We start from the raw sequence: 22,233 nt of genomic DNA on the forward strand, positions 1-22,233 counted from the left end.
TTTATATAATCGAATATTGCACAAAATCTTTCATTCCGAATGGAACCTGAAAGTCAAAACACTTCAACCCAATCTTCTGCCGTCTCCTGCTGATTAGAGTTTGCTTTGAATACCGGTAAGATCCCAATAATACAATTTTAAAAAAATAATTTGATATATATTGAAAAAAAAACAAAACAAATATAAGAAACATACATTAACACACATACATAATTTTCGTTTTCGTTTCCCCGACAACGCATAGGTTAAACGATCGCCACTGTCCCTGTTAAAAATTCGTCCCGCATAAAATACTAGACAATTTCTCATTATATAAAAATTAAATAAAATAATAAAATAATACATACACGGAAAAAGGAAAAAAAAATAATAATATATACAAATAATATAAAAATTATAACATCAAAATTAATAGTAAACTTACTAGGTTTATAAATGTGTCTTGCTTACTGATAGAACGCTCATCTAATCCCACTCCCGGTTCCGTTTTTCGGTATTTTCTGCTTTACACGACATTCCTTTTCGTATTCTTATTATAAACAAGATTCTTTTCTTGAAATATTGAAGGCATTTACCATTCCGGTTATATCAAGCAAAACTCAGTTTTCTACATTGCTGCAGTCTTCTCATATTTTTTATATGTTTACTAGTACTGCTTCAAGTAAACTACCTTTCTCTTTTCTATATTACAATTTTAATATAGGCAAATATAAATGATCTTATGTGTTTCGCCTTTATATACCTATTGGAGATTTTTGTTTGATATAAATCCAGTCTTGATGTACTTTTGAGAAAGAAAGATAGAAATAACAGTACGTACCTGTAACTTTTTGAATGTTTCCGGAACTTATGCTGGTTAAATTCCTGTAATGAGAGTAAGGCTTGCGGTTCGGCAGATATTCCTTGAGCCCTCACTTTCCGGGGCCGCCCGCCGCTAGCCACCACAGCCAGTGACGATGAAAGTGGTAAAACAGACTGGTATTTGTCTAATTGACTGCGCAGTTCCTCAATTAACTCATCTTTCTCTTCCAGCCGTTGGTTCAGCGCTTCTATAAGCATGTCCTTCTCAGAGAGAGCCTCTTGCAATTCTTTCATATTGATATCCATGATTCTCAATAAATAATCCTTTAAAAGATGCAGTATTATATATCTTTAGTATAAACTGTTCTCTTCAATGATTTCTCGATTTTCCTATTTTTTATTTCCTCGCACTTCTTTCGTGAAAGAGATCAAATCGTCTAATCATACTATTTTTGCCCAAGGATTCAATTCCACGCTTGGATATTTTCGTATCTCTGTCGCTCCAGCGGAAAAAATAACTGGTTAAATGCACGTCCACCCATGCGTCTATCTTGATAGTAGTGATGTTTTTAAGAGGTTGACCTTTTTTATTAGTAGATCTGTTTCGCAGTGACCAAACGGTCCAAGAGATCACTTAACAACTGCCATTCATGAGGCCTAAGCACTTTTCCTTGATTGACCAGGCGATTTCCTTTTATAAATATGCCAAGCATTTTTCTGTACACACGGATCTTGAGATGTGCGTGGGAGTTTTGAAGATCCCGATGAGAAAAAATGTATTTTCAAACAGTGATACACAAAAAAGGCGAAGATTTGTTCCCTTGTAGAAACAATTAATTATTTGAAATGTTATGAAAAAACTATACAATTATTAATGATTAGACGAGCAGAATAATTATACTATCTTTCTTAAAAATAATTTCGTAATTTTATAGAAATAAAGATATGTATCTTTTGCTTTGTAGAGAAGCATCTACACAATGGCAAGTAAACGATACTTTATAGAGATTACATTTGCTATTGTTTATTTGATTGAAATGTGATTCTAATGGCATTCGGCTGATGAAGCTCAGCGAAACATTGTAAAGATTTTATTGCTATAAGAAAGAAATAACTCCACTTTATTTCCCGGACAGCTTTCCTCATCCATCAACATCCAAACTTGCTTCATATAACATATTCGCTGATGGCAATCTTTCAATGAAATTCACAGGAAATATGTTCTCATGAGGTGCATTACAAACATGACTGGTTTTGGCAGCTATGATGGATTTCAGTCCATTTATTTATTTGAATGTTTAATACTTACACGCTATACTATTTCAATGGACGTATTTTAACAAATTAACAAATAAATATGCAATATTTTCATGTACTTTTTTCTTGGTAAACCAATAAAACGAAAATGTTTCATTTATTTAATTTAAATTCATTTTATTTTGTGTTTTCTTCTTTTGTGTATTTTAAAATAAAGCAGCATATTTGAAACAAATTCAGACAAAATGAAAGGCGTCGATTTAGATTGAAATTAACCAATGAAGTCCGTAATTTTTAATCATTTTTTCTATATTTCTAGTTTAGACTAAATTTGATAAATTAAATTACTTGACGTGAAGTGATTATCAAATATATAAAGTGCTAAATTTTTTAGCATTCTTCTCTATTCGCCAATTGAATGTAAATAATTTCGATGAAAAATGTTATGTCGTCGTGTTCTTCTTGTTCTTGTTCTTCTTCGAAAAACAAAAGTGTTATAAATTTATAATTAATGTGTTTTACGTCTTCAGATTATCAAGTGCCGTTTCTTCTGCCTCTCTTGTTAAGTTCTTGATCCTGTAAAAAAAATCAAACATAATAATTAGTACATATGCTTCGTGTATAAAATGATTTTGATGAAAAAGAAACTTTCAAATGTGAATATAAAAATCTTATAAAACGCACAAAGCTGTTGAAATTCTAAATAAATGGCAACTGAAGGTAAAATTCACTTTTTGAAATGTTTATGTAAATTATGCATTTAAATGAATTAAGCAAACGCCATTTTTACTTTCAAAGATAAAATAAATAAATATAACGAGTCATAGAAAAAAGCCAAGGTTTTCGTTAGGGTGATAACACATTCCTTTTATCCCCCTTTCATCAACAGCTCATAAGAACACAGCACTCCCAGTCGCTTTATTTTGTAGACAGAACTGTCTCATATCTATATAAATAAAAAAGCAGATGTACGTGTGTGTAAATGTTTAACAGATAAACTCTTAAACTACTGGTCTCATAACACTGAAATTAAAAGAAAATTGTAATCATACATCAAGGATGACTTATAATGAGTAAAATCTTTGTATGGATGAATAACGCGTACACACATATATCTACAAGTTGAAATGCAAAATGTTCATGTCAACTGGCCGACATGTTATTATTTCTTTCTGGGCATGCTCAAATTCAACCTCGGTAGAAAACACGACTGAAACGCTGAAAATGCTTATAATAATGCTGGGATAATAAAATTTCTTTTTTTTAATTTCATGCATATTTTTTTTCAATCTTTCAATACGATAAATATTTTTGACAACAATTACTTATTTACCGGAAATTTTTCACGACCGAAGACTAAATTCTATTTTAAAAGATTCATACTTTTCTTAAGAAAATCCTGCACAGCAGGGGACAAATTCTAAGTACAGGTTCTGACAGAAAAGCTTACTTGCGCTAAAGTCAAGCTCCCGTGTTTCATTTCTTTTCTTTTTTTCAAGTAATTCCAAAATATTCTCGAGATTCTAAAATTAAAAATATTTATAGTCTAGCCTTACTTTTATGATCTGTTAATTTTCTTTAAATTATTCCTACAATCCTTTTAAAATTTCTCTTTTCCTTTACTTTAAATAATTCCCATCTTTTTCTTTAAATCATTTTTCCTTTTATTTTTATACAGAAATATTTATGAGCTGCAGATGTAAAATTAAATATAGGAAGATAGTATGTGTCTTGTCTTTTTTTATCGATTAGAAAAAGCAAATGTTAATATTAAAATTTTAATGCATTTTAATGCATGTGTGTTTTTTTTTCAGAAAGTTTTAATGCACATTTACTGAATTCAAATAAATGTAAGAAAATTATGACAACATAAAATAGAAGTTTATTTTCTTGCAAAATATAAAATTACTCAACTGATAAAAGATAAATAATCATTATATTTTGGAAAAACTTTTATATATTTTTTAATTTTTAAATTTCATAACAAAGTTAAAACTTTATTGTTTTAATAAATTAATGAATGAATGAAATCCACCACAAACGACGACATTATTCAATTTAAGGAAATATTGTACGAGAGAGAACAAATTCTAAATACATGCTTTGATAGAAAATCTTACTTGTAATTTTCCCGCGTTTCTTTTCTTGTTTTTTAAGTAATGCGTAAATATTGCTTGAGACTCGTCAAATGAAAACATTTGTCTATCCTAACTAATAATCTGTTATTTTTCTTTAAATGATCTCTACTTTTCCATTTAGATAATTTCCTTTTCTCTAAATAACTATTTATTAAATAAATATTCTCCTTTTCTTTAAAAAAAATTCGTCTTTTTCTCTTTAAATGTTTTTTCTTAAAAAATGGGTATTCATGGACTGCAGACGTTGAATTAAATATACGAAGACATATCAATCTTTTTTCTTACTTGATTGATCGATTAGATTAAGAAATATTAATTTAAATGATATTTTCTCAATAACTTGGCTGACTAAAGTACAATTTTTCGTATAATTATCTGATATTTCAATAAATTTATGATACATTTGGATTCCGTTTTTCCTATTATAAATTTAAAGATAAAATTTAATAACAAAATAGATCAATTGCTTTATGTAATTTATATTAAAAATATGATAAAATAAATGCAGTCAGTTATCTTCGACACTTCATATTAAAATATCAGAGAGTATTTAATTTCCATAAATACAAGTTTTATAACAACAAAAACAAAAAACAAATTATATTTATCAGCGAAACCTCATTCTATAAAAATCCGGCAGAATACTCAGATTGCCGTCCGCTAATATTTACAATCCTAGATCCGACACTAGACTGAAATCACCCAATGAAATGTTGACACGAAATCAATCATTCAAACGTAAACAGAAGTTCTCTTGCTGATTGATTTTAAACGAAATTTAATAAAATTTGAATTTACTCAAAAAACAATAAATTTTATAAAGTTTATGTTCATCGAACTCGCGCGGGTAAAAGTGCCAATCGACAATTGGTAAGTCATTACAATATTGTAAGTATAATTTTATACGTTTTACATCGTGTTATGAACTCATTCTACATCAGAACTTCACATTATTAATATTTAATTATGATATTACTAGAAATAACCCTTCCAATGGTAAAAAAGGGGATAGGTCTAACAAAACATTATAGTTTGCAATAACTAGTTTACCTATAAAATAAAATACTGCTGTCCTTGAGAACCGAACGTCTCATTCGGTCTCGAATCCTTTCTCCCCATTTCAAATGTAATATGAAAATCCGTCCGAGAGACTGACTTTTAAAACGATGTTAATTTTGTCAGCGTTGGTCGCGTGTGTCGAAAGTGGTACCGAGACATACAAACATACACACTAATAGACGTTTGAGATTTATATCAAAGAAGAAGAGGCTTTCAGATTTATATTTCCATGCTTGAATTAATTGATGTTTATTTGCAAAGTTTCTTTGTCTCTTGTCATCTTAGACGTATATATTGGTTGTCACCCTATCAAAACACAATATTTTAATTTCAATAATGCAAAAATATGAAACCATTTTATTGAATTTATTAGAATATGTTGGTGAAGAAATCTGTTTCGTTGTTGAGTACAAAGACGGCGTGTTTGAGACCTCAGTATTAAATAATGATAAAGTTGGACCAGAATGAAGAATTCCAAACAAATAATAAATCGGAAAATTTTTCGATTACCTTACAAATACATCAGTAAGTGGTTATTAGAATAGTTAAAAAAATTTGTAACGAAGTAAAACTATGAACTCACGTACGTGAGTCATAGGTAATTTCCTACGATAAATGCAACTAAAAGTATTAAATATTCTTAATTCTTGGCAAACTTTTTTTGAAGCTCGACACTTCCGAGTTATGCAATTTCGGACAATTTCTCCTCACTTTTGACAGTATCAGACAGGTATTGCATTGTAACTGAGACACTAAAATACTTGTTTACTTTTGGTTGTGGTAAACCTATACTACCACGCATCCAGACTGAGTCAGGTGCCATACGTGACGCACGTACAAATACTTACACACACCACTTGCTATTCTTATTCCATTATTTTCTTCAACTGTTTTCTAACAGATGGTAAAACTCACTCATTCCTTCTCAACTATAATGATGGGAAGAGAAACAGAAGAAAGAAATCCGAGTTTCTTAATTTTTCTCTTTTCTATTTCACAAAAATATCAACAAGACTGGCCGTAAATAAAATGGCGGTGATTTGAAAGAAATATAAAGAATGAAAATGCGAAACGAATAAAAAGAAAAAATGAAAAAGGAAAACAAATGAAAAAGAAATCTGAATACGGAAAGGTAGAAACCTTGAAAGTAGAGATGTGGAGGGGAAAAGTTCGAGAAAGAAAGTGATAATGGAAAGGAAATATTCCCCCTGGAAATTATCAGAGAGAACTTACAAAGAGAATGACGAAAACTAGAAAGAATAGAAGAATAACATGAAAATAAAATATAAAAATGATAAGAACAAACGTCAAGAAAGGAAAACAACGAAAAACCATACGAATTCATCGAATGATATACAAAAAAAATGATAAAACCCAAGAAAAGAAAAAAATCATAATGAAAACGAAAAATGACGCGAAAAGAAGCCAAACACAAAAAAAAAGTAATAAGAAAAAAGGAGAAGAAGAAAAACAAGAATAAAAACAAAAAGAAGAAAATAAGAATAAAAACTAGGGGAAAAAGAAGAGAATAAAAGTAAAATCAAGAAGATCAACACAAAAGTATGAGGAGGGCAAAAGCAGAAGAAAATTAAAAAACAGAAAAGTCAAAGACAGATATGCTACAAACGGAAGCAAAATACACTCCGTGTGGAGCGAGGGGTATGTGAGTTGGAGAGCATAATATAGTGGTAGCTATCACATCATAGTCACGTGATGCGTCTGGTTAATATTAGAAAACGAACTTAACGCCGACCGAGAATACCAAGAAAATATAATAATAATAATAATAATAATAATAATAATAATAATAATAATAGCAAAAATACCTTGAAATAATGAATAAATGAAAAAGCAGAAACAAACTCAGTTTAAAAGAAAGATGAAACACCGTTATTCTCTTGTAAGCATCAGTTCCGCCAATCTGCAAATAAACCGAGCTTTATTTTTAGGAATACCATGGACTGTTTTTAGATTACATTATGTAACACTCCACTTTTAGTTTTCTTAATTCGTTATCATTAATGCTTTCCTAGTTTTCTTGTTCTTCTTCTTCTTCTTCTTCTTCTTCTTCTTCTTCTTCTTCTTCTTATTATTATTATTAATATTATTATTATTATTATTAATAGCTGAAGCACCCGGCGTTGCCAGGTTTTATTTGATATATTTGAACATTCTGTCCTCATGTATTGATTAAACGAAGTATAAATTCGCAATGCCTTCTTTGTCCACATTACCATAAGGTAGAAGCAGTAGTGTTTTTTTCATACAGGTCTCGCCAGTTGCCCTGATTCTCTTTTCTGGTTTAATCCTTTATCTTTTAGTCTTTCTTTTTACAGATGTAAAAGTTGCAATGATTATTTTATATCATTGCGCATATCTGAAAACTATTAAATCTTTTATTTGAACTATTTAATGTGCAACATATAAAAAGATGACACTAGTAATCTATTCTGTTTATGAAATAATTAAAATTTACTTTTCAACAGCACATATTTGAACATTGGTAAATGTACCTGCTGCATTAATTTGAAGAGCCTCTACATAAACAATATTTGGGGTGTGACCTTTAACAGTTGTCTAAATGTAGAAGTTTACATGACTTCCAATGCGTGATTAACCAACAGTCAACGGGCCATAAGAAAAGAATGGCGTCTAAAGTTTAAGCCACAAAACTTTGAGGCTATGTCCTTGAGCTTTATATATAGACATGAAAAACACATTTTTGTTAGGAATTGTAAACACTTGACATGAAATGGCATGTTAGAAAGGAAATCCAAGGAATTAACAGCTTCACTCTTAAAATTTCCAGTTATCAGCTTGCAGAACATTAGTTTTCAAAGAGTTTATTGGTAAGCGTGTGTCATTGCACATTTTAGACGGATCAAGATTTTCTAATGATAGAACTAGAGTTCTTTCCTTCAATATCAGGTTATGATGTATCATTCCAGTCGATTGTAGTGAATTCTTAAGAACATTCTACTGCCTGATTTTCATCCATAACACAATCAATGGATTGATAACTCGATTATATCGATTATAATCGATTATATCAACAGCATCATTTCTAGGGGCCAAAATTGTTCTTTCCCAAGGCCATCCTTGTAGAAAGTTTGAACAATATCTAGTAAAACCTTAGTCATCAGGTCAGCCATTGAGTTTACCATCTGGCGCCATGATAACTTATGCACTTGAAGATAGCTATTCAATGTCTCTTTTAAACCATTACCATTGGAAATGAAGTGACTTGAGAAAAGTGCTGCAGACTGATTATCAAATAAATGTGTCCTCATAATAATATTTTCAAAACTGAAAATCAAATACGTGGTTACCACGCAGTATTGCAGTGGTGGCGTATATTTATATTACATTTAAAATAGAGAGAAATAATTCAGGACCGAATCAGATGTGCGTTTCCGAAGAACAGCAGCATTTTGTTTTAAAGATAAACAACTTCTTGCAGACTACAACGTTTTGTTAGACATATATCTCTTTTTTACCATTATAAAAATAACTGAGTAATATGATAATAAAATACTAGCAGGGCGGCTTAGCCCAGCTTTGCCCGGTCGTAAAATACGCTTAAATATGATAAATATGAACTATTTTTCATCTGCTGAAGACCATAAAAACTATTTTTCATCTGCTGAAGACCATAAAAACCGTAAAAAATCATTTGAGGCCCTAGTTCAGCTCTGCAACTTTTACTTTCAGAGGAGACAGAGTTTTAAAATATGGAGACAGACAGATATATTTTAGATTAATAATATAAAGTTCTGGTGTAAGATGATTTCGGAACCCTATGTTAAGTTCTGATGTAGGATGAGTTCGTAACACGAGGTAAAACGTATAAAATTATACTTACAATATTGTAATGACTTACCAATTGTCGATTGGCACTTTTACCCGCGCGAGTTGGATGGACATAAACTTTATAAAATTTATTGTTTTTTGAGTAAATTTAAGTTTCATTGAATTTCATTTAACAATAATCAGCAGGAGAACTTCCTGTCAGCCTTTCATTGGATGATTTCAGTCTCGTGGAGGTTTTCGTATTGTAAATATTGGCGGACGACAATTTAAGTATTTTGCCGGGTTTTTGTGAGATGACGTTTCGCTGGTGAACATAATTTGATTTTTGTTTTTGTTGTTATAAAAATTGTATTCATGGAAATTAAATATTCTCTCATATTTTAATATGAAGTGGTGCAGATAACTGACTACATTTATTTTATCATATTTTAAATATAATTTACATAAGCCATTGATCTATTTTCTTATTAAATTTTAACTTTAAATTTATAATAGGAAAAACGAAATTCAAATGTATCTTAAACTTATTGAAATATCAGATAATTATACGAAGAAATTATGCTTTAATCAGTCCAGTTATTTTAAAAAATGTCATTGAAATCAATATTTCTTTATCTAATCGATCAATCAATTAAAAAAGATAGATATGTCTTCGTATATTTAATTCAACGTCTGTAGTCCATGAATTCTTTTTTTTTAGATAAAAAATATTTAAAAACAAAAAATATGAAATTCTTTAAAGAAAAGGAGAACATTTCTTTAAGAAAAAGGAAAGTTACTCAAACAAAAGAAAATTATCTGAAGTGAAAAGTAGAGATCATTTAAAGAAAAATAACAGATTATTAAAGTTAGGATAGACAAATGTTTTCATTTGCAGAGTCTCAAGCAATATTTACGCATTACTTAAAAAACAAGAAAAGAAAGGCGGGAAAATGAAAAGTAAGATTTTCTATCAAAGCATGTATTTAGAATTTGTTCTCTCTCGTACGATATTTCCTTAAATTGAATTATGTCGTCGTTTGTGGTGGATTTTATTCATTCATTAATTTATTAAAACAATAAAGTTTTAACTTTGTTACGAAATTTAAAAATTAAAAAATATATAAAAGTGTTTCCAAAATATAATGATTATTTATCTTTTATCAGTTGAGGAATTTTATATTTTGCAAGAAAATAAACTTCTATTTTATGTTGTCATAATTTTCTTACATTTATTTGAATTCAGTAAATGAGCATTAAAAACTTTCTGAAAAACAAAAACAAAACACAGGCATAAAAAGCATTAAATTTTAGCTTGAAATTAATATTTATTTTGTCTAATTGATAAGTGAATAAAAAGGAAAAGTAACAGAGATATGTGTTCGTAATTGAACTTCTCCAGCTCACAAAATCTTATTTCTTGACAAAATGTAAAAGGAGAAATTATTTTAAGAAAAAGAGAGAAGTTATTTAAAGTAAAGGAAAATTAATGCAGAGAAAAGAAAAGTTTTACAGGAAACGGAAGAAATAAAAAAATAACAGATCAATAATGTAAAGCTAGACTATAAATATTTCTATTTTCCGAATCACAAGCAATAATTCTGTATTCGTAAAGGAAGAGAAAAAAGGAAACGCAGAAACATGACATTAGCCCAAGTAATTTTTTGTATCAAAATGTATCCTCTGTCGTGCAAGGTTTCCTTAAAACAAGTATGATTTTTATCTTCAGTCGTGAGAAATTTCCGACGAAGAAAAGTAATTGTTGTCTAAAAATATTAATCGGGCTAAATGATTGTAAAAAAATCTGCTAGAAATTAAAATAATATAAATGCTAAATAAGCATTTTGAATTTTCATTTGACAAAATACTTTTAAATATATTTCAATTAATGCAGATTTCGTATTTAATTATATAATACATGATTCTAAACGCTTAAGGCGAGTAGAGGGTTGACTTCTATTGATGACGTCATTCCTCTTCAAATTATAGTTATAGGTGTGTCAAGAATTAAGATTATTCTCACATGAATTGACGATTGTTTTACTGAGAATACTGACTTGAGATTTATATAACAATAAAAAATTCCTTACTGATGTGTTTTCAAAGTTTTAACTACCGTGGAATTCCCATGGGTCCTGCTAGTTATTATTATTATTATTATTATTATTATTATTATTATTATTATTATTATTATTATTATTATTATTAACTCACTAGGTGTTTCATATAGGATACTATCAACTATCTTTCTTTCAAAACAACATGAGGTGTTCCTTAGAGTCTGAGTGACACTAAATATCCTCAAATTTTCAGTACTTTTCACCACTCTCGATAATATTTGCCAATCAATCTGCGTTATCGCAACAGCCATCCACTATCGATTTCTCATTGGCAGCGATCATTGGTCTTCACTGAAATTTGGGCGGCAATAAGCCTCCCCAATGTCTCAGTCCTCCTTCGCACTCTCCTTGATTATTTGGTGTGGCGTCAGTTTATACCGAAACTTCAGTTTATTTGGTGGGTAATGTTGAAACTTAAAATTATATAGTTTCAGTTTTTATGATTCTATGTGGATTTTCTTTGTGTTTTACCTCCGTGGCATTTTCTACATGTCCGTCTCATCCCCACATTCAAGCGTTTTTCGTTAATATTTCAGCCATGTTCATTTTTGTTAAGCATTGTATTTTCTCAACCGTCCCTCTGATTTCGATTTCGTCTATTCTTTGTTCAGTGTTGTCTTGGTATTGTTCCTAGTGTTCTTACTATTATTTGTGCTATTTTTATTATGCAGTTTCGATTTTTATTACATAGTTTCGATTTTTATCACATAGTTTCGATTTTTATTACATAGTTTCGATTTTTATTACATAATTTCGATCTTTATAACATAGTTTCTATTTTTATTACATAGTTTCAATTTATATTACATAGTTTCGATTTTTATCGCATAGTTTCGATTTTTGTCACATAGTTTCGATTTTTATGATATAGTTTCGATTTTTATCACATTATTTAGATTTTTATCACATAGTTTAGATTTTTATTACCTAGTTTCGCTTATAACCACATTGTTTAGATTTTTATCATATTATTTGGATTTTTATAACATAATTGAGATTTTTATTACATAGTTTCGATTTTATCACATAGTTTCGATTTTTATCACATAGTTTCGATTTTTATCACATAGTTTCGATTGTTATGACATAGTTTAGATTTTTATCCCATAGTTTAGATTTTTATCACAGTTTTTATTTTTAAGCATTTTTGCAGTTTTTTCACCCCAAACAAAGTACAGCCCCACTGAGTCGTAAGGGGCTACTACTTAGGAGCTGATTTGCACATTTTATGCAGAGATTTGTCTATTTACATTACACTTGAACTTCTACCTGTAAATACAGTCAAGGAAGAAGGGCTCAGGGAGGGAATTCCAAAGTCTAGCAGTTCAGAAAAAGAAGTTATTTAAGTAAAAAGCTTTCTGGCATCTGGAGATCTCTAAAGTGTAGAGATGTGATTTTTCTGCTTGTCAGCTTTGTCAGAGGTATTTACGTCGATGCGGTTGAGTTTTCCAGAACGCTTTCCATTAAAATACTTGTAAAACAGATACAGAAGTTCCATATTTCGGCGATGTGACAGAGGTTAGAGTGTTGTTGCTAGTGCGTGACCTATTATGCTTGCGACTATTTGTTGCACCATGTCTAGGTGCAAGAGACTAGTGGCAGATGCACCAGCCCAAATGTGGCAACAATACTTCATGCAGAGATACAGGATGGTCTCATGTGTGAGCAACCTTATAGCAGCGCAGAGAGAGAGAGAGAGAGAGAGAGAGAGAGAGAGAAAGAGAGAGAGAGAGAGAGTGAGAGTTTACAATGACCTCAATGCATTTGCTCTCATTCATGTTCCTCTAAGGTAACGAGAAACGACAACTCGACTTTGACCGTAGATAACCATTGTGGCTGAATAGAACCCTATTCTCCATAAAAGAATATAAAGTTACGTCTGTATTTACATGTTGAAAAAGATTCTTTTTTTTTCAGATGCGATGAACGGCAGGACACAAGCAACTCAGTGACACTGCCAAACGTCACGAGAACAAAATAAAAAAGGTACATTCGGTTTCGCTTTTATAACCCCCCAGAATTGTTGATGTGCCATAATTAGGAACATTGATATAATACATCACGGCCCCTCAGTGAACACCCTTATCATTATGACAAACTGGCCCGTACATGCGAGTTTAGATTTTAAGTAAAACTTCTGGTGATGTCAACAATGTGGAATGGCTGACCCACTCAAACAAGACAGATGATGAGGGGAGGTTCTGTCATGATTTCGCCATTGCCTATGACCTCACCCAGATTAACGAACCTAACCGTGTGCCCGATACTTCCGCTCAGTACGCTAGCCTTCTAGACATTTTTCACCCCCCCCCTTGAGCTATGATCATGTTCCGTTCTATCTCCTCTGGGATCTTCCGACCACTCGGTTGTATCAGTTAAGATAAAAATGAAATGTAATAAGTCTTCAGACGTACCCCTCCACCGTACTGTATATCGATACTCTACGGCTGACTGGGATAGCTTTCGTACATAATTTTTATCTTAAATAATTCCGTTCCTTAAAAACGTGTACTTTAGCATTCAAAGAGAAAATAATGTTAAAATGAAAACAAATATCAATCTGAAATCATTTTCAAAGATTTGCTTATCAACTCTGTTAAATTTCAGTTAATAATTATTCGCTTTCATCAATGCGAATAAATGTTGAAAAATTGAACAAATCTAAAATAAAACATATAGGATGATTAAATAAAACATATAGGATGATTAAAAACCAAATGATGAAAAGGATTTCCCTTTCAGTCATCTTGAATGTTAAAAAAAAATAAAAGTGATGCATTTGAAAAAGAAATTGATAGTTAAGCAGCGGTTAAGTAAATACCACTAAAATGATAACAACCATGACTGTTCTCATCTATAAGAAATTCGTGGCGTGATAGATGTTTTCTTTTTGTATTTCTTTTTCAACAAATTGGTTTCTCCACTTGCTCAGCCGGACACAGTTTCACAAGGATTTTTTCATTTCTCATCTGTTTAAGTTCTGCTCACATTCAAAAACTCTATAAGTAGATTAGGGTAACGGTGCGGTGTTTAAACTCACCTACGCTATGTATTGTACTATTGAGCCGTTTACCATAATATATGCCACTAAACAATAATATTATTGTTAGTATAGTTTAAGTTATAATAATAATTTTAAGACTCCCAGAAAACACGATATCAAGAACTTTGGATCGACTAATGCATACTACTTACCAGACGATACTGTAATGTTACTATTCTGGCTCACAGGACACACCATCTACTTCAACTAGTATATACAATAGAAAAAAAGGTTATTTCTCCCGGGACCACGCTGCGTTTAAACACAACTGCTCTGGAATATTTGACACTTTTTGATTACTATCATAACAAAACATAGTGATGTTTTTCCCTTGTATATAAAAGATGTTGAGCACTTTGGATTAGCTAATGTATACCACTTGCCAGATATGATACTGTATTATTACTCTTATGATTCCCGGGCAACACCATATACTTTATCATTTTATTGTTTGAATCCTTTGAGATAAGTAATTTGTATATTTATTCATTTGCAGACTGTTATTCTCATCTTGTACAGCTATTATTTCACGATGTTTCGGCTAACCACTCCTCTAGCCTTCGTCAGATAGTTAACCGCGACGGAATAGGAATTATTAGTCTCTTAACTGTATCCTTAGTAATTACTGCCTTCCATAGTTGTTGCGTTTCACCACGTTTTGGCTAACTAATCCTCTGGCCGACGTTGGGTAGAATTGAAACCGCTATTTTCAGAATGCTCACTTGGAACCGTAGATATTTAACGTCTCTATTCACTGCTCCACAAGCACCGAAGGACAATCAAGATTATATTTATTATTCTTATAAACCCAAGTTCTTCGTTCTTATTTGGTCTTCCATCGTCGGATCCGTACCGAATATTATCTGTTTTTTATTATTGAATCCTTTGAGATGAGTAATTTGTATATTTATTTATTTGCGCAGTATTCAGAGTTTTTGTTTCACGACGTTTCAGCCAACTAATCCTCTATCCCGTCTAGTGTACAACATTATAACAAAAGACAAATAATTTCTTTCTTCCAGGCAGTGCTGTGCTTAAAAGCATATGCTCTATCTAGGATATTCAACATTCTTTTCAAGACACTAATTACCAGATGTGATACTTTATTATTACTATTATGACTCCCAAACAACGACGAGTATGGCTTTTTTACTATAAAATAGCATAAAATATATAGTGATGTTGTTTTCTCAGACAACGCTGCCTTTAAAACACATGATATATCCATGATATTTGGCACTTTAGATTCACTAACATATACTAATTTCAAAATAGTGTAATCATTATTACTGAAACGACCCAACTAAAATTAGGCGGCATGCAAATCCCTTCTAAATTCAACCTTACTGTGTTTCTTTCCCTTCCCACTCCATCATAATTTGAAAACAAATGATATAATTTCTGGAAGTTTTCGAGTAATTAGGCATTTTTTTTTTCCAAATTACTTCATAAATGTAGTGTATCCTTCAGTATCACTATATAATTGCAATAAAACTTCAGAGAAAACAGACACACAAACAAAATCTTGTCCAGTTGACCCTCCAATAATAAATGTTTTTTTTTAAATTTTAGATATTATACATCCGGAGCAACGCCGGTCAAGACAATACCAACTTTGTTGTGGTTCGTTTTGCAGTTTTTACTTTTCATGTACATCTAAAACACACATACATACAGACAACTGCCCTATATATATAGACTAGCGAGGTGATGCTTCATCGTAGCCAGTAAAAACTGAAGACACTAAAGAAACTTCCCCTCCTCCCTCCCCTAAAACTCAACAAACATACGCATCATTCTATTCATTTCTGATGCTGTTTTCACATTTCTAATCAATTTGAAAAGATGTTCGCTCACATGAAGTAAACAAAAGAAAATATTCTGCCATAAATGATGAATCAATTTTCTGGCCAAAATAATCTTGTTTCAAAGTTTAAACTAAATACATACACACGCTATATATAAAGATAAATGGATTATAGTTGCAGTCATTTTACACTACATATATACACACATAAACTAGTAAGAGGGTAAATATTCCATTTGCCAAAACTTGGCAAAAGAGCGACGTTTGCTTTTGCAAACTTATTTTCCTATCTTTGTATGAGGTGCGAATGCGAATATAATTCAGTTGTTATGCCTCCTTTTTCGCCAAAATCAAATTTCATAAAACAGAAAAAGAAGGTTGATTAATCACCAAACGATTCATTTTGTTCGAGGAGTTGCAAGTTATCTTTCATCATAATTACACAATCTTAACTTACAAACATTTTTTCACATATGAACTACGAGAATTGTGATTAAAATAATAGGTCGAGCGGAAAATTCGTTGAGTTTTAACATATATTATTTTACAACGTTTTAATGTTAAAATTTACAGTAATTATCAGCCTTTTGAAGTCTTTCTGTGGTGATAACGAAACACTAACAGTTTCAATGAAAGTATTTGCATTTTTCGTATTGTTATTCTCACTTTGATATTTCTTATGCACAAAAAAGTTTCGGTCGTTGAACTTTATGTGCTTGTGCGGCCGTTGTCTGCAGGCGAATTTCGATCTGAATTTTTGCTTTAATCTACTGTGGTAGACGGTTCTCATTTCACTTTCCGGTATTTTTATATATCTCGATTCAGTTAATTCTTTCCATAAGTGTCTTCTTTATTAACTACCAGGTTTAAAATGTTTTTTGAATATATCTGGAAGATCAGAAAGTTTGATTAGAATTTCTGCTGATTTGGCAGACAAAAATCCAGATTGGAGCGTTCCAATGAATAATTCCGATGTCGTAGAGATAAGCCAATTAACGATGGTACCCAGTGTGCCGCGATATTGATGTGTTAAGATAACTGTAGAGCCAGTCACTTAGGGCGATCGGCTGGAAAAAAAATTGTCGAGAAACCGGTGTATTTTTATTGCTTACGGCCCTCGGTTAACCAGGGTGTACTGTCTATTCTGTTATTAATGACGACGTATTCGCTTAGCATTGTTTCTAGGTGTTAGTTTATTGGATTCAAATTCAGCATAAACCAATAATCGCTAACTATTGCGGATAGTAAGAGTAATCATTATTACTGAAACGACCCAACTAAAATTAGGCGGCCTGCAAATCACTTCTAAATTCAACCTTACTGTGTTTCTTTCCCTTCCCACTTCATCATAATTTGAAAACAAATGATATAATTTCTGTTTTATTGTTGTTGAGTTTCCTGTGACTTGAATTGAATACCTAGAATATTATTAGTAGGAATCAAAATAATTCGTATGTTAAATAATTCTAAAGATTTCCTTTTTTTTTTAAACGTGTAATCTAATATTCAAATAAGAAAGGAATGTTGAAATCAAAATATATAATCAAAATATATAATCAAAATATATAATCAAAATATATAATCAAAATATATAATCAAAATATATAATCAAAATATATAATCAAAACGTCGGTTTTAAAATTTACTTCCAGTCTGAAAATGTTTTTATCGCAAGCGTTATTTCTTTATTAGCGTATCTAAATATTCGTGAATGTAGTTGCGACTTTTTTTATACGATCGTCACCACTTATCAAGGCTCGGAAGCCACTCAGGGATAAGGGTTATTGCAAGTACATTACGTTAGTGTGGAGATTTTATGAAGTGTTTACTTAAGGGGGCGGTTCATTAGGAATTTGTTAACGTTGGCTTGAAGACATCCAAGTTGGACTTGTCAAATGATTACCGCTGTGACCTACGAAATCCTTGTTATATTAATCGGTTTTAATTATTTATTAAGTACTAGTACAGTTTGGAAAACAAAACGCGCAATTCACTGCTGCGTGTAAAATAGTGATTTATTCCACTAATTTTAAACAGAACGGATTGTATGACCCAAGAGAATATACCGTGAAATAAACTAATAAAAACTCGATTCTGGATCAGTTTGAAAACTGTTGCATAACGATTATTGTTTCATAAAATATGGCTTTTACAAGATTTTTCATAAAACAGATATCAAGTCGCAACGAACCTTCAGAAAATATAGGTTGGTTTTAAAGAAGTTTATATTCAGTAAATAAATAAACGCAGCTAACAACTTTACGGCTTATTTTACAGCATCGAATGTGTAATTTAACAGCCGCCGAGTGTAAACTCACATATAAGTTTAAGTCGATCACCAAAATGGAAATTACTTTATATGCTCTGAAATCATTTTAGCTTTTAATTGTCAATTGTTCGCAAGTATTTTTTTAATTATACAAAAATCATAAAAATTTTCTTATAAAGGAAAAAACTAGTTCATATTCTTAAAATGAGTTGTTGCTCTTGCTGATTTTTTATGCTTCGCTCACAATTGAAAATTGCTTCAAATTTTACAGTTTTTAAGGTTTGACGATATATTTTTGTTTTGCTAAGCCTAAACGTTTTCATTTAGATTCAACTAAAGTTCAGTTTAAAAGCTCATAAAATATTTTATCTGTTACACACACACATATATAAAGTAGTAGCGTTCGTGTGTGTGTGCCTGTGTGAACAACTACCAATGATCAAAGAAATATAAAGGCCATGTGTGTGTACACCTCTCTTTGTGATGAAATATTAATGCCCATGTTAGGATATTTCTGTCACCGGAGACATTATATTCTATATGCACTTTCAATATATAGGTTTCTTCAAACCACTTTTACATTATTGAGTTACGGTCATTAACATATCACATTAAATGAAATCTATTTAAATAATTACCTCGACGACATTGCTAATTCGACATAATAGCTTTGTTTCAACTGTACTAATTAAAACACTTTTCATTATTTAGTTTATTTAATTTTAAAGTTATTTTCTTTATAATTTATTTAATATCTTAAATTAAAAATGGTCAATTTTTACGACGTGACCCAGCGTCGTTTAACCCCTAGAAAAAATGGTCAATGTAAAGTTTCTTTCCAACTCCTCAAAAAACTTGAAAATTACGACTTTTAATGGTTTTCGATGGTGCTGAAAACGCATTTAAATTTGGGTCAGATAAGTAGTTTTCATAATATGAAAAAATACTTTTTCAAAAAGTGGGGGATCACTTTCCTATATACATTTAACGTAAAATGAGTACCCACTTTCTAACCACCTAATAATTTCTTCATATCATAAAACAAATTTTAACTGTAATATTCGTTTTCAGTACCACCGAAAACTGACGCTGTTTTTTATTAAGAGATTCGTTTATTTTTTCATAATTTAGGACGTAAATAATGCTTACACGAGCGGTCGGTTTACAAAAATATTTTTTTGTATTTATTTTTTTTTTGTTGAGGTGGGTATTCAAATATAGAATTTGTATAGTTTTTACCAGGTGCTTCTGTAGTTTACTTAACCGCCTCCTAATGTGAACAGAATTTTTGTGAAATGTTAAATTGCTGAGGCACATGTTCACAACTATATTAGTTGTATAATGAAAAAAAGAAAAAAAAAAGTATGCTTTTGTAAACTTACTAACAGCATAATTAGCGTCCTAAATTATGAGATGAAAAAAATGAACGAATCTCCTAATAAAAAAAGCGCCAATTTTCAAGGGGGCTGAAAACGAATATCACAGTTAAATTTGTTTTATGATATGAAGAAATTACTAGGTGCTCAGAAAGTGGGTGCTCATTTTACGTAAAATTTATATAAGAAAGTGATCCCCCACTTTTTGAAAAAGTAATTTCTTCATATCATGAAAACTAATCTGCCCCAAATTTAAACGTAATATGCGTTTTTAGCACCACCGAAAACCATTAAAAGTCGTCATTTTAAAGTTTTTGAGGGAGATGGAAAGAAACTTGACATTGACCCCAAAAATTAGGACCTGGATTTTTGTGGCCTAATATGTTTAAGCAGTCTTTATAAATAATATGAAAGAAGAAATTAAAAAAAAAATTAACATTTTAGCGTAGGGGATAACTTTTCTATATAAATTTAACGTAAAATGAACACCCACTGTTTGGCCACAATGCGTTCAACTAGACATGACATCTCTAGCATTTTTTCAAGTTTGGCGATCGAGGGGGGGGGGCAAACATGACAAATACAAAAATTTTTAGTTTTTTTGTGGTGGGGGGATTATATTTGAAACATAAAATAACGATAAATTCAATTAATTTTTATGAAACCATCCTGTACTTTCATCTAACAATTTTATAAGCAGAACGAACCCCAAAATATGACAAATTCAATTTTTTCGGGAGGGGGGGGGGAATTACATTAGAAATACAAAATGACAAGAAATGTCATTTAATTGTTTTTGGAATTACTTTTTGATAGATTTTTTCTTTTTTTTGCGATTGCACGGGCATTCACTGATATTTTTATTGAAACAAAAGTGGTAATGATTTATTTTTAATTATCTTTTCTTTGTAGGGGGGGGGGGTCTTTTCAGTGCTCAATATCCAGAGAATAGTTTCTTCTCTTTGTAGTCCTTCTGCCGAAATATTTGGTGGAGAGGGTATCACATACTTCTTTTTTGGAACGATTAGATTTACATGTTTTCATCCGTTCTTTTATTTTTGTTGTGGAGGTATCCACGTTGCCCATGATGAAAATGATTAGTATACAGGTGTGTTTCAAACAGAACTTCATGTCAATCCAAGCAACGCTGGGTACCCATGCTAGTATATATATATATATATATATATATATATATATATATATATATATATATACATGAAGTTGAGTATTTGTGCTGCATATTTTCTATTTAAAAATTATTAAAACGAAATTCTTAATATACTCAGTCATGGATATGCGAGCAATTAAATAAATTTTAACTAATTTTCATATTATTATAAAAAAAAAAACATAATTATTAATTGTTTCTTATTAGTTGATTTCATTAAACTATTATGCTCAGTTCTATTCATGTATATTTCCCACACTGTGCATTATTGTTTAGCATTTAGGATGAAAGTGTTCTAAAAAGACAAATGTATATATATATATATATATATATATATATATATATATATATATATATATATATGTGTGTGTGTGTGTGTGTGTGTGTGTGTGTGTGTAACCTTGTGTGTGTACGGGAAGTCTTTATCAAACTCCTCTCTGATGTTTTGATCTACAGACTTTAAATTTGATATATAGGGGATTTAGACCTGTGAAACCATTTGAATTTTGTTTTCAGCCCGAAAAATAGATACTAAGGGGTCAAAATGGTACAAAAAAATGTTGCTCTTTGCAGGGTAAGTCGGATAAAGCTGTTACTCCTGCTATTTATTTTGAGCATGATCAAAATTAAACATTCATGGCTCGAAGTGGCTTATTTTATAACTTTTCGTATCCATCTGCCAGTTGCTCAGACAATACCACGACGCTGGAGATAAATAGCGACTAAAACTAAACGTTGTAGTTTTGATTCTCGCTGATGACATCGAAGTCATATTTTTTAATACCTTATAAATCATTATTATGTATTGGATAATAATGAATAAGCGTTTCTATAATGCATATTGTAGAAAATATTTATGAATTAATACATGATATTCATGCGTATTTTACGACAAGGTAGACCTGGGAGTATATATATATATATATATATATATATATATATATATATATGAAATTTTATTTATATTTTCTGAAACAAAGAAAACATATATATATACAGTGATGATCATATTTATTGGCACGGTAAAATAAAAGTTAAATTTTGTCTAATAAATTCTAAAAAAGAGATTTAATTAAAGAAAATAACAAAGTATATTATGTATTTTTAACTGGCCTTTCCGATGCAGCAATCGGATTTTAGAAAAAATAAATAACAAAGGAACAACAAACATAATTGCAAAAAACCCTTGTTCAAAATTATTGGCACGGCTTTGTTTTTCTTTTAGTATCAGTATAATATCAATCAATTTCCGGTTTACGTGCTTTCTGAACTTTTTTATAGCCATATTATGCTTGTTTAACGCTAATTCAGTGAATATTTTTTTTCAGATAATTTTTAGATAGCGATTTATTTAAACTATTATAAGTGACTAAATTATAATTTTCAATCGCCATGGTTAAAACTAA

The 22,233-nt window shown here is 30.6% G+C and overlaps 1 protein-coding gene across 1 annotated transcript in view; it reads right to left on the reverse strand.

Annotated features, from left to right (window-relative positions):
* LOC145293139 (cGMP-dependent protein kinase 1-like) overlaps window positions 1-22,233 on the reverse strand; it is a 448,649-nt gene that overhangs the window by 356,348 nt on the left and 70,068 nt on the right. Inside the window, exon 2 of the mRNA XM_080139549.1 lies at window positions 821-2,634. Coding sequence (XP_079995675.1) covers window positions 821-1,107 — 287 coding nt within the window. The 5' untranslated portion in view covers window positions 1,108-2,634. The remainder of the gene's footprint in view (window positions 1-820; window positions 2,635-22,233) is intronic.

This window comes from Euprymna scolopes, chromosome 14 (genome assembly GCF_053919585.1).
Source record: "Euprymna scolopes isolate OS-2025 chromosome 14, ASM5391958v1, whole genome shotgun sequence".
In the NCBI taxonomy this organism is placed as follows: Eukaryota; Metazoa; Mollusca; class Cephalopoda; order Sepiida; family Sepiolidae; genus Euprymna; species Euprymna scolopes.